Here is a 15,044-nt window from a genome sequence, read left to right as displayed (position 1 = left end):
TTAACCCTGTGTGAGCGGTGAGTGGAGGGGAGTATGCGGGCGCCGACCACTGACTGCAGGGGAGTTGGGAGGGACAAATCGGACTGTGCCGTCGCTGATTGGTCGCGGCAGCCATGACAGGCAGCTGGCGAGACCAATCAGCGACGCGGGTTTTCCGTGACGGAAGTTGCCGACAGAAAGACAGACAGACGGAAGTACCCCTTAGACAATTATATAGTAGACTAGATGGTGGCCCGATTCTAACGCATCGGGTATTCTAGAATATGCATGTCCACGTAGTATATTGCCCAGCCACGTACTATACTGCCCAGCCACGTACTATACTGCCCAGCCACGTACTATACAGCACAGAGCCACATAGTATATTGTCCAGCCATGTAGTATATTGTCCAGCCACGTAGCATATTGTCCAGCCACGTAGCATATTGTCCAGCCACGTAGCATATTGTCCAGCCACGTAGCATATTGTCCAGCCACGTAGTATACAGCACAGAGCCACATAGTATATTGCCCAGTCATGTAGTATACAGCACAGACACGTAGTATATTGCCCAGCCAGGTAGTATATTGCCCAGTCACGTATGTAACAGGTTAAAAAATAAAAAAGAAACATACTCACCATCCGAAGAGCCGGTTGTAGTTCCGGCGCTTGTGTGCGGTGTCCCGTCCCAGGATTGGTATGAGCGAAGGACCTTCCATGACGTCGCGGTCACATGACCGTGACGTCATGGAAGGTCCTTCTCCCATAGCATCTTTGGAAGCGGAACCTGCCGCTTGCAGTGCCGAGGAGAGGAAGCGACGGCGGAAGGTGAGAATAAGGTTTTTTTTGTTTTATTATTACTATTTTTAACATTAGATCGTTTTACTATTGATGCTGCATACGCAGCATCAATAGTAAAAAGTTGGGGACACACAGGGTTAATAGCGGCGGTAACGGAGTGCGTTACCCGCGGCATAACGCGGTCCGTTACCGCCGGCATTAACCCTGTGTTAGCGGTGACTGGAGGGGAGTATGCGGGCGACAGGCACTGACTGTGGGGAGTAAGGAGCGGCCATTTTCTTCCGGACTGTGCCCGTCGCTGATTGGTCGCGGCAGCCATGACAGGCAGCTGCCGAGACCAATCAGCGAATGAATAACCGTGACAGAAGGACAGACAGACAGAAGTGACCCTTAGACAATTATATAGTAGATTGTACTGGTCTCTGCAGGCTGGGTAGTCTTAGAACACACAATAACAGCATGCTCTGCTGATCTTCCCTTTTCTACTGATCTGAGCCGGCAACAGGGAGTACACGGTCATTGTTCACATCCTACAGTTAAGGTACTGTCACACATAGCGACGCTGCAGCGATACCGACAACGATCCGGATCGCTGCAGCGTCGCTGTTTGGTCGCTGGAGAGCTGTCACCCAGACAGCTCTCCAGCGACCAACGATGCCGGTAACCAGGGTAAACATCGGGTAACTAAGCGCAGGGCCGCGCTTAGTAACCCGATGTTTACCCTGGTTACCATCCTAAAAAGTAAAAAAACAAACGCTACATACTTACCTTCCGCTGTCTGTCCTCGGCGCTCTGCTTCTCTGGTCTGGCTGTGAGCGCCGGGCAGCCAGAAAGCAGAGCGGTGACGTCACCGCTCTGCTTTCCGGCTGACCGACGCACACAGCCAGAGCAGGAGGAGAGCAGAGCACAGCGCTGGAGGACAGACAGCGGTAGGTAAGTATGTAGTGTTTGTTTTTTTACTTTTAGGATGGTAACCAGGGTAAACATCGGGTTACTAAGCGCGGCCCTGCGCTTAGTTACCCGATGTTTACCCTGGTTACCAGCAAAGACATCGCTGAATCGGTGTCACACACGCCGATCCAGCGATGTCTACGGGGAGTCCAGCGACGAAATAAAGTTCTGGACTTTCTACCCCGACCAGCGATCTCCCAGCAGGGGCCTGATCGCTGCTGCCTGTCACACTGGACGATATCGCTAGCCAGGACGCTGCAACGTCACGGATCGCTAGCGATATCGTCTAGTGTGACAGTACCTTTAAAGAGCTTGGACTAGTCCAGCCCCTGAGGCTATGTGCATACGCTGCGGCTTTGCTGCGGATTGGCCGCTGCAGATTCGCAGCCGTTTTCCATGCGTTTACAGTACCATGTAAACCTATGGAAAAAAAAATCCGCAGTGAACATGCTGCGGAAAAAAACGAGCAGAAACGTAGTGTTATTTATTCCGCAGCATGTCAATTCTTTGTGCGGATTCTGTAGCGGTTTACACCTGCTCCATAATACGAATCCGCAGGTGTAAAATCGCAGGTGGAATCCGCACAAAAAAAAAAAAACTTGGTAAATCCCTGCGGATTACCTGCAGATTTACCAAAATCAGTCTGGAAAAAACTGCAGAGTAATCCGCAGCGTGTGCACATAGCCTGAAATGTGCGTCACTGATGATGCTTTGTCTCAGTGAGAGAGCAGGTGCTATGGCAGTGAGGACGCTTTATTTAATATCCCAGCATGCACTGGGATTCTAAAACGAAGTATCACCAAAAAGGAATAATAAAAAAAAGCAGTTACCGTAGACAGTGTAGTAAGGGAACGGTATGGAATTTTTAATTCAGGTATATTAGAAATCAGGATAGATCATAGCAGTTAGGAAATTAGGAAGAAAATTGCTTTTTATGTCTGACCACTCCTTTAATTATATACAAAAAGTGAAAAATGGAAACAAAAGCTTCAAAACATTTTAATTTATTCAGTGTCATGTATGAACACCACGCACAGAATACTCTCATGTACATACTCTAGCTGCTATAAATGAGGTTATTAAAGGTCATCTGAGGAATGTTCTACCACGCTGAATGCACTTGGGAAAATCATCAAGATCTGCTGCAGGCAGCTCCCTGTGCAAGCGAGGGCCAATCATGTCTCAGATGTGCTCGGTGGGAGACAAGTCTGGAAACGCTGTAGGCCACGGTAGCAGGTTGAGACCATGTGGCCTGGCCTTGTGTTGAAAAACGCATCCTGGAACCCTCTGAATAAATGTCCTTACCACTAGTCCACAATAGATCCATTCCACACTGCAAGTGAAATTGGAAATCATATACTAAGCCTAAGGCAAACAGTGTCTACGCAAAGCATCAGAAGGTGTTTGCCCATTAGGCTATAAGCCAGAAATCCAGTGACAAGTGTTCCACTGACCTCATGCCACCGCTCTGAAAGGATATCTTGGTGCAGAGCAAGACAGCCATGGAGGATGGAATAAGTCCCACCTTTTGGCTTGGACACTGATAGTTGAAGATTGGTCAGAAGACCACATGGTCAACGCCATAAAGGGACCTTCACGAGGGAACAATACACCAGTCCTACTCCCAGGATTATGGTGTGGGGTGGCATAATGTATGTTTGTCCGAACCTGTAGTCTTCATCTAGGTAAGCTAACAGCTCAGTGTTAGTATATGGGTTCATACTCGCCTACAAGAAACTCGGATGAGTCTCGCATGTTAATACCCGGCACTCAGATCTCGGAGCGTGCGGCCGCATAGGAATACATGCAGCCGCACGCTCCGCTCCTGAGTGCCGGCAGCAGTAGCTGCAGCCGGGTATTAACATGTGAGACTCATCTGAGTTTCTCGCAGGTGAGTATGAGCACTATCCCTGAAGAACTGTTTCAATTACGCTAGGCCGCATGATGCCCATGATACAGTGAGCAGCCTAAATGTGATACCATGGCCTACAGCGTCTCCACACTTATCTCCGAGTGAGTACATCTAGGACCTCATTGGTCGACAATTGCAGACGAAGCCAACAGCAGCGGATATTGAGGATACGTTCCCAAGTGCAAATGGTGCCCCAAAGCTTCAGGTGGGACATTGCCTGGGATCATGCGCAGCCGCTCTATTCCCTCCCCGTAGTGCAGCCTGGGGATGTCTCTACCAAGTAATACAGGGGTCTAACAAAGCTCGTGGGCCCCAATACAGAAACGTCAAAAGGGCCCCAAGTGGTTTAATAGTATTAGTCTTCTCATACAGGTCAAAGGGACCAGTTGGACCCCCTAGGCTCAATCCAACACGCCATACACCCAGCAGTCCAAACTCCCCTCCAACACACCATACGGCAAACTGTGCAGACCACGCCCCCAAACACACCCAGCTGGTCAGACCCCCAGCACAAACATGTCATACGCCCGGTTGTACAGTTCCCCCCTACCAACATGAGATATGCCCAGCTATATCACCCATACAAAACATAAGCCCAGTTGTACACATCCCCTACACCCGGCTGTATGACCCCCCCCCCCTACAAATCCATCACCCAGCTGTATGATCCCCCCCATAAACCCATCACCTCCTACATCCGGGTGTATCACCCCTCTATAGACCTATTATCCCCCCTATAAACCCATCACCCAGCTATATCACCCCCTATAGACCTATCATCCCCTACACCCGGCTGTATGACCTCCCACAGACCTATCACCCCCTACACCGGGCTGTATCACCCCCTTGAACACCCATCACCCTCTTCACTCGTATGTATCAGCCCCCTACAGACCCATCACCCAGCTATATGATCACCGTTCCCTATGAACCCATCATCCGGCTGTATCACCCCCCATAGACCCATCACACGGCTGTATCACCCCCCCCCCCCCATAGACCCATCACCCGGCTGTATCACCCCCCCCATAGACCCATCACCCGGCTGTATCACCCCCCCCCCATAGACCCATCACCCGGCTGTATCACCCTCCCATACACCCATCACCCGGCTGCATCACCCCCCCCATACACCCATCACCCGGCTGCATCACCCCCCCATACACCCATCACCCCCCCATACACCCATCACCCGGCTGTATCCTCCCCCACTATAGACTCATCACCTGACTAACACCCACCCCCTATAAACCTATCACCCCTTCTTACACCAGGCTGCATCAGTCCCTCCCCCTATAAACCCATAACCCACTTCACCCGGCTGTACAGGCCACATCACCCGCAGTTCCGCCCCTCACACCCGGCTGTACAGGACACATCACCCGCAGTTCCGCCCCTCACACCCGGCTGTACAGGACACATCACCCGCAGTTCCGCCCCTCACACCCGGCTGTACAGGACACATCACCCGCAGTTCCGCCCCTCACACCCGGCAGTACAGGACACATCACCCGCAGTTCCGCCCCTCACACCCGGCTGTACAGGACACATCACCCGCAGTTCCGCCCCTCACACCCGGCAGTACAGGACACATCACCCGCAGTTCCGCCCCTCACACCCGGCAGTACAGGACACATCACCCGCAGTTCCGCCCCTCACACCCGGCTGTACAGGACACATCACCCGCAGTTCCGCCCCTCACACCCGGCTGTACAGGACACATCACCCGCAGTTCCGCCCCTCACACCCGGCTGTACAGGACACATCACCCGCAGTTCCGCCCCTCACACCCGGCAGTACAGGACACATCACCCGCAGTTCCGCCCCTCACACCCGGCAGTACAGGACACATCACCCGCAGTTCCTCCCCTCACACCCGGCTGTACAGGACACATCACCCGCAGTTCCTCCCCTCACACCCGGCTGTACAGGACACATCACCCGCAGTTCCTCCCCTCACACCCGGCTGTACAGGACACATCACCCGCAGTTCCTCCCCTCACACCCGGCTGTACAGGACACATCACCCGCAGTTCCTCCCCTCACACCCGGCTGTACAGGACACATCACCCGCAGTTCCTCCCCTCACACCCGGCTGTACAGGACACATCACCCGCAGTTCCTCCCCTCACACCCGGCTGTACAGGACACATCACCCGCAGTTCCTCCCCTCACACCCGGCTGTACAGGACACATCACCCGCAGTTCCTCCCCTCACACCCGGCTGTACAGGACACATCACCCGCAGTTCCGCCCCTCACACCCAGCTGTACAGGACACATCACCCGCAGTTCCTCCCCTCACACCCGGCTGTACAGGACACATCACCCGCAGTTCCGCCCCTCACACCCAGCTGTACAGGACACATCACCCGCAGTTCCTCCCCTCACACCCGGCTGTACAGGACACATCACCCGCAGTTCTGCCCCTCACACCCGGCTGTACAGGACACATCACCCGCAGTTCCGCCCCTCACACCCGGCTGTACAGGACACATCACCCGCAGTTCCTCCCCTCACACCCGGCTGTACAGGACACATCACCCGCAGTTCCTCCCCTCACACCCGGCTGTACAGGACACATCACCCGCAGTTCCGCCCCTCACACCCGGCTGTACAGGACACATCACCCGCAGTTCCGCCCCGTACACCCACACAAGCCTCGTTATCAGGCGGGCGGGCCGCAGTCCTTTCCTGCGGGGTCCGGGCCGGGCACACAGCGCTCTCCCCCGCAGGACCAGGCCCTGGCACCTCTCGCTTCCACCACGTCAACGACTCCAACACTGCGGAAATGGTTGGACCGGCGGCCCCGCCCGCACCGCAGCCTCCGCACACAGCAGCGCCCGTACCCGCACGTCCTGAGCGCGGCGCCCTCACACAGCACTGCCGCTGCCAGAGCCGCCTCTTACCGGTGTCGCCGATGATAATGTATTTGAAGAGATAAGCGTACGCCATGTCCGGATGATCTGTCTCCTCGTCACTGCTACTAACGGCGCGCTGACGTAATCACGGGCTCGTCCACGACGACAATCCTTGCGAGCGTATCCGAACGCGCATGCGCTCTCGTACTTCCTGGGTTACCTCCAGTCATAGTGTGTGGATGATGGCAGCGCGTCACTGGAGATGGGTGATAATCGCAGACGCTCCATGGAACGTGTGCACAGGGGTCAGGGCCAGAGAACGGCTGCTGTCGTGTCCAGGTCATGATGGGTTTTCTTTATAATTAACATAATTAAAGAAATAACTGAGAATTGAAGGCGAAGTAGGCAGCCGCCTGGGGCAGGAAGGAAGGGTTAATTCTGGGGTTCACAAATACAAGCACTGTACCGCCACCTCCTGCACAAGCACTGCTCTGCGCTCAGTGATGCCGCGGCATCCACAGCTAGCGGGATGTCATGTGACCTGTGCAGCCAATCACTGACGTGGTGTGACTGCTGAGTCCGCTGCGTGATTGCCAATAGCTGGACTTGGGCTGCCCCGATGATATATGGTTGGTCCAAGGCAAAGTAACAGCCGTATAAATGGCGCCGCAAGGCTTGAGGTGGGCCATTGCCTGAGATCACGCACGGCCGCTCTATTCCCTTTCCGTAGTGCAGCCTGGGGACGTCTCTGCCAAGTAATACAGGGGTCTAACATAAAGCTTGTGGGCCCCAATACAGAATCGTCACAAGGGCCCCAGGGGGTTTAATAATATCAGTCTTCTCATACAGGTCAAAGGGACCAGTTGGGCCCCTCTAGGCTCCAGAGCTCGGGGGTCCCTACGACCCTTGCGCATACTCTAGATCTGCCCTTGGTTACACGCAGGGCTGCCACCAGGAATTTCTGGGCCCCATACTGGCAGCATTTTCAGGCCCCCTTGAAACTTCGCCAAGGCTCCACCTCAGCTCCGCCTTCACCCCTCGAACTTTCCACAGTGCTATTACCCACTCTTAAAAATCTCCACTTCTGTACCACGTCGTCAGCAATCACACATCAGTGCCCATCGAAACACCAGATCACATACATAGCCATCAGCTTTTGTTTTGGCCAAAAGATTTTTTGAGGCACAAGGTAGACTCTTTTAGCAGTGCCCTACTCTAGTCTATTAAACATTTATTATTAATATCCAATAGTCTTTTTAGGTATATTTTCCTTTAAGGGAATGATTTACGTGTATTTTTTAAAATGATCAAAAATACCACATACAAGGGACAAATCACACCATGGCTGGACCGCATATTACCACCACATAGTGACCGAATACTACCACATACAGGGAACAAATACTGCCACACCATGACCAGACCACATACTCACATCACATAGTGTTGAATAAAACCACATACAAGGGACAAATACCATCACGCCATGGCCAGACCACTTATTACTACCACATAGTGACTGAATAATACCACATACATAGAGCAAATACTGCCACACCACATATTACCATCACATAGTGACCAAATAATACCACATGCAAGGGACAAATACTGTCACACCATGGTGGGACCACATACTATCATCTCATAGTGACCGAATAATACCACATACAAGGGACAAATACAGTTCGCTTCCTTCACACAGGGTGAAGTTAACCCGTGTGTGCATTCACATTGTACCGCCATATAGTCCGTCATTACTTGGCAGCAGGTTCCATCTCTGCACGGTGGACCCCGGGCTGCAAATGCACCTTAATCTATCTTATTATTTGGTGCATTCCGCTAGCCCTAACACACACATATTAAAACCACAGAGTGACTGAATAATACCACATCCATGGAACAAATATCACACCATGGCCGGACCACATATTAACACCAGATACTGACCGAATAATACCACATACAAGGGACCAATGCCATCAAACCGTGACCAGGCCATATATTACCACCACATAGTGACTGAATAATACCATGTACAAGGGAAAAATTCTGCCACACCAAGGCCGGACTACCTATTACCACCGCATAGTTACCAAATAATGCCACATACAAGGGATAAATACCTCCACACCATGACCAGACCACATATTAGCACCACATAGCAACCGAATAAGACCACATACAAGGAACAAATACCAACACATGACCAGACCACATATTATCACAACATAGTGACCAAAACATACCATATACAAGGGACAAATACTGCTACACCATGACCAGACGACATATTACCACCACATAGTGACCGAATAATACCCCATAAAATCAACAAATACCGCCACATAATGACAGGACCACATTTTACCACCATATCGTGACCGAATAGTATAATTCTGATCAGTAATTTAAAAAAAATCATACTAATATTACCATAAGTGCCGTTATACACAGGAGCTCTGTATGTATTTAGTGTACAGGTTATATGGTGAGCTCCAGTGACATTACACACAGTAGCTCTGTATATAGTGTCAGTGTACAGGTAATACAGTGAACAGCATTGGCATTATACACAAGAACTGTATATGTAGTGTCAGTGTACAGTAATACAGGGATCACCAGTGACATTTTACACAGGAGCTCTGTATATAGTGTATAGTGTACAGTAATACAGGGATCACCAGTGGCATTATACACAGGAACTGTGTATATTGTGTCAGTGTACAGGTAATACAGTGATCATCAGTGACATTATACACAGGAACTGTGTATATAGTGTCAGTGTACAGATTATACAGTGAGCTCCAATGACATTACACACAGTAGCTCTGTATATAATGTCAGTGTACAGGTAATACAGTGAACAGCAGTGGCATTATACACAGGAACTGTGTATATAGTTTCAGTGTACAGTGATCAGCAGTGGCATTATACACAGGAGCTCTGTATATAGTGTACAGCAGGGGTGTCAAACTGCATTCCTCGAGGGCTGCAAACCATGCGTGTTTTCAAGATCTCCTTAGCTTTGCACAAGGTGCTGTAATCATTATGTGTGTAGGTGATTAAATTATCACCTGTGCAGTACAAGGAAATCCTGAAAACATGACCTGTTTGCAGCCCTTGAGGAATGCAGTTTGACACCCCTGGTGTACAGGTAATACAGGGATCACCGGAGGCATTATGCACAGGAGCTCTGTATATAGTGTCAGTGTACAGTAATACAGGAATCACCAGTGACATTATACACAGGAGACCTGTATATAGTGTAAGTGAACAAATAGCACGCTCACTCACCAGTGACATCTCTAGTTGAAGTCCCTCATCTTTGCTTTTCTTCACCCAGTGCAGACCGCAATCACTTCTTCCAGCCAGCGCTCGTCTCTGCATAAAATAACACAGTTATCTAGAGCACCGCTTCCAGAGCACATTCCCCACTTTTTCTACATCTTCTACACTACTAATAAAACACAGAAGCGACCCCCCAGTACCATGAAAGAGATTTTTTAACCATAAAAACGATAGAACAGCGCTTCCGAAACGCGTGTCGGGGTGCACGCTCGCAGGCAATTGGCGGTCCTAATACAACTCCCCTATCTTTATAAGTAAGTGACTCTAGATAGCGCGCATGCATTGCACTTTAAAATAGCACCTTATTTTGTGCACATTTTGCACTTTCTATGATCTCTTGGGACCCGGATTATCTTTTGTTGATTAAGTGGCACATTGTATGTACACCTTATTAGCTTATACGATTTTTGGAGCACTTTTTTTTACGTGCAATATGGCTTTATAATGAGTATTGAGTCCTTGGGGGCATTAATTATTTATTTACTATTTAGTTTTATGATGGAGTGACCTGCTATATGAAGTCCTGATACGTGCACATTTTTCTATATTTTTGTACACATATATATATATATATATATATATATATATATATATATATATATATTTATATAGTTTTTTTTTTGTTTTTTTTTATTTATTTTTTTTACATATGCACATTAATGAAACATAATGTCTGTATATTTTAAGGGTTTTTATCTTGTCACTGAATAAATAAACATATATATTTTAAATATTTCCTGCTGTGTCGGTCCTGGTTCTGATCCTGGTTGGAGTATGGTCCTTTTGAATCTTCTACACTACGCAGTTGAATACAGGCATGCACCCACCATTAATATATAATTAGTTATTATGGAACCCACCATTCCAAATATAAATTATAACTCCCACCGTGCCTCCCACTAACTATAAACAGCCACTTTCCCCAGCCAATAAATATATAAATTATTTAGAATCTGTACTCTTTTCCCCAATTCATTACTAGTCACCCTCCTGCGTCTACAACAACCACCACTTTGTATCTCCCGATTCATTATATTTACATGCCCCCATCCGCCCCAATTCATTATGTCATGTCCTCTCTCCCTCCCACCCACACTTCATCTTCATTTGGTCTCTCCCATCCTCAATAATGCATAATTTGCTCACCCCCATTCTGAGTTCATCATTTACTTTCCCCACCCCCAATTCATCATTTGTTGCCCTCACCCTTGATTCATCATTATTTAGTCTCCCCCAGTCTCAATACATCATTATTTACTCTCCCTACCCTCAATTCACCATCATTTGCTGTACTCCAATCTCAATTCATCATTATTTGCTCTACCCACCCCCACCTTCAAGTCCTCACTTGCTGTCCCCATCCCCCACCCTCAATCCATCACTGTTTGCTGTTCCCCATCCCCCACCCTCAATCCATCATCATGTGCTCCCCCACACCAATTTAATTCATTTTTTAATTAAAAAAAAAATATAAATTCAAACTTACCTCTCTGGTGATCCTCTGCAGCTCCACTTCTGGTATCCTCGCGAGTGGCACACGTACATGCCAGCACGTATACAATAATATTGCGTGCGTGCCTTCATAAGTTCATTATATAAGGGGTGGGGGGGACTCCCTTGGAGTTGCACGGCTGTTCCAGGGAGCTCCAGGAAGCCTCCCTGTGCTGGCGCAAACTAAATTATTATACCCGGAGGCCCTGTGAGCAAAAGCACAAGAGGGGGTCCGGATTAGGTCTGGGCCCCCCCTTTCCTTCTGCTCACCGGGCCCCATACAGCAGTAAGGGCAGTAATGCCCTGGTTACACGTATGTATTGTCCACATTGTTTGAAAAGAAAAAGATTCACCACACCCAACTTCCTTTTTCCATGGTCCAGTTCTGATGATCATTTTTCCTGCTTTCATCAGCAAACCAGCTTCAAGCTTGTTCACACTTTCAATATTTGGTCAGTATTTTACCTCTGTGTCTGTACGCCAAAATCAGGAGTGGGTGATAATATGCAAATTGCCTCTTCTGAAAAAAAGAGGACTTAAACTCTATAGCGCCACCTGTTGGAAGTAGCGATCCTACAAGTCACAATCAACCCTTTAACGAGTCGTGCAATATGACTTAGGATAAAAGCCAAATCAATATCTCAATTCGCAGACACGGTGTTTCGGGCTGTTGGCCCTCGTCAGTGCGAAGCATGAGAACTGATTTGGCTAGGTGAGAGGCTCTGGACTGGGGTCTAAGGGGCAACGTTTCTCCTTATGGAGAGTGACATACCATCTCTGGCTTGTCAAGGTAAGGAGGCTTATTCGCCATGCAATGCTCCTCTGGGAAATATAATATGCAAATTGCCTCTTCTGAAAAAAAAGAGGACTTAAACTCTATAGCGCCACCTGTTGGAAGTAGCGATCCTACAAGTCACAATCAACCCAAATCAATATCTCAATTCGCAGACACGGTGTTTCGGGCAGTTGGCCCTCGTCAGTGCGAAGCATGAGATCTGATTTGGCTAGGTGGGTGATAAAGAAGTGGTGACATGCTTCTATGATACTTTTCCTCTGTTCCTGTCACAGAGTTACCGCAACAGAGAGGAGCCCGAAGACCATAGCATCTGATTGCTCCTAATCCTGCCCTGAAAAGAAGCATTTCTCCTTTGTTTTAAGTGGTGTTTATTTCTTTTGGCAGAAAATGGGTTAATTGGCCATGTTGGAAACTTTGGGAGTATGAGCTCGGTTAGCTATTCACATCCCCTTTATAATCTGTGTCCTAATTCAAACTCATGTCAAAGCTAGCTTTTGCTGCATGGCTTGGTGGAGAGGAGTTTATATGAGGAGTTTTGGATGAGTTATCTGTGACTGTTGCGTGGTTTGTAAATGTGATAATTCCCTTCCCTCTAATAATAATCTTTATTTTTATATAGCGCTAATATATTCCACAGCGCTTTACAGTTTGCACACATTATCATCGCTGTCCCTGGTGGGGCTCACAATCTAAATTCCCTATCAGTATGTCCTTGGAATGTGGGAGGAAACCGGAGAACCCAGAGGAAACCCATACAAACACGGGGAGAACATACAAACTCATTGCAAATGTTGTCCTTGATGGGATTTGAACCCAGGACTCCAGCGCTGAAAGTCTGCAGTGCTAACCACTGTCCATACTGTCCTTACTTTGGTTATTCCCTCGTACTCCACTCCCCGGTGCATTCCTCTGTAATATGTGAACTAATCCATGCACCAGACTGGTTAAAAGGTCAGAGATCACCAAGGCAGGAAATTTAAAAAAATAATATCACTTTATTTATAATTATATTGACAAAAACAACATATAATTGATGTGCATGTAACAAGGTAAAAATTGCAAAGGGTAAATAATTAATAATATAAAAAAATGAATATATGAGAAACCAATTTGCATTCAGCGGATAAGGTAATATCACAGATCCATATATATATTTAAAAATTAAAAACTCACCCTGACCGCGTCTCCTTGGCAGAGTCCACACTGCGCGAACTTCAGCAAAGAGACCAGCCGGCGGAGGAGTATTGCTTTGAGTTTCGAAGGTGGGCCACGGACACTAAGTGGAATGATCCCGCACTCCGTAGCCTGTTCTGTGAGGGGCTTACAGTAGGGTGAAGGATGCTTTAGCCCTGTATGACACTCCAGTCTCCCTTGAGGCGACCTTGTCTCTGGCGATCCAGGTTGATGGCCGTCTTTGCCAGAGACGTAGGGAGACAGCCCAAGGTGCGGGAGGTCCGGGGCACCAGGGAGATCGGGACTCATTCATCTAAGGAAAGTATGCAGGTGGGTGTGGTAACTCACTCTGGAAAACTGGTGTAAAGGGGGAGCGTTTTTTTTACTGTGGTAAAAAGGATTATTTCGTGGGCATGTGACTTTCCTGACCCTGCAGTAAACAGTCACCAGGAAATCTAAGGGGCCCAGGTTGCAGGGATGTTAGCCACCTGGGTGTATTCCTCACTTCTGTGGGTAGGACGCAATTTTTTCTGCCAGCAGAAATTCACCTGGGTGTAATTAACCCCTTTACTCCCAAGGGTGGTTTGCACGTTAATGACTGGGCCAATTTTTACAATTCTGGCCACTGTCTCTTTATGAGGTAATAACTCTGGAACGCTTCTATGGATCCCGGTGATTCTGACACTGTTTTCTCATGACATATTGTACTTTATGATAGTGGTAACATTTATTTGATATTACTTGCGTTTATTTGGGAAAAAATGGAAATTTGGCAAAATTTTGAAAATTTTGCAATCTTCCAACTTTGAATTTTCATGCCGTTAAATCACAGAGATTTGTCACACAAACAAATACTTAATAAGTAACAATTACCACATGTGTACTTTACATCACAATTTTGGAACCAAATTTTTTTTTTTGTTCGGAAGTTATAAGGGTTAAAAGTTGACCAGCGATTTCTCATTTTTACAACACCATTTTTTTTTTTAGGGACCACATCACATTTGAAGTCGCTTTGGGGGTCTATATGATAGAAAATACCCAAAAGTGACAATATTCTAAAAACTACACCCCTCAAAGTGCTCAAACCACATTCAAGAAGTTTATTAACCCTTCTGGTGCTTCACAGGAATGTTTGGAATGTTTAAAAAGAATGAATATTTCACTTTTTTTCACAAGAAATTTACTTCAGATCCAATTTTTTTATTTTACCAAGGGTAACAGGAGAAATTGGACCCCAAAAGTTGTTGTGCAATTTGTCCTGAGTACGCGGATACCCCATATGTGGGGGTAAACCTCTGTTTGGGCGCATGGCAGAGCTCGGAAGGGAAGGAGTGCAGTTTGACTTTTTCAACCCAAAATTGGCTGGAATTAAGATCGCCGCCATGTCGCATTCGTAGAGCCCCTGAAGCGGCTAAACATTGGAAATCCCCCACAAGTGACACCATTTTGGAAACTAGACCCGCTAAGGAATTCATCTAGATGTGTGGTGAGCACTTTGAACCCCCAAGTGCTTCACAGAAGTTTATAACGTAGAGCCGACAAAAAAAAAAAAAAAAAACATTTTTCCACAAAAGTGATCTTTTCGCCCCCAATTTTTTATTTTCCCAAGGGTAGCAGAAGAAATTGCACCCCAAGAGTTATTTTGCAATTTGCCCTGAGTACGCTGATACCCCATATGTGGGGGTAAACCACTGTTTGGGCACATGGCAGAGCTCAGAAGAGAAGG

General features: G+C 47.9%; 1 protein-coding gene across 1 annotated transcript in view; it reads right to left on the bottom strand.

The window, feature by feature from the left end:
• The window catches only part of RAB2A (RAB2A, member RAS oncogene family), a 162,748-nt gene extending 156,058 nt beyond the window's left edge, over positions 1 to 6,690 (bottom strand). The window contains exon 1 of the mRNA XM_069731387.1: positions 6,553 to 6,690. Within this exon, the coding sequence (XP_069587488.1) occupies positions 6,553 to 6,598 (46 nt within the window). The 5' untranslated portion in view covers positions 6,599 to 6,690. The remainder of the gene's footprint in view (positions 1 to 6,552) is intronic.
• Positions 6,691 to 15,044: the final 8,354 nt, after the last annotated feature.

The sequence above is a fragment of the Ranitomeya imitator genome, chromosome 6 (genome assembly GCF_032444005.1).
Source record: "Ranitomeya imitator isolate aRanImi1 chromosome 6, aRanImi1.pri, whole genome shotgun sequence".
NCBI classification, from domain to species: Eukaryota; Metazoa; Chordata; class Amphibia; order Anura; family Dendrobatidae; genus Ranitomeya; species Ranitomeya imitator.
The sequence above is the reverse complement of the archived record's forward strand: the minus strand, read 5'-3'. Positions and strand labels throughout refer to the sequence as shown.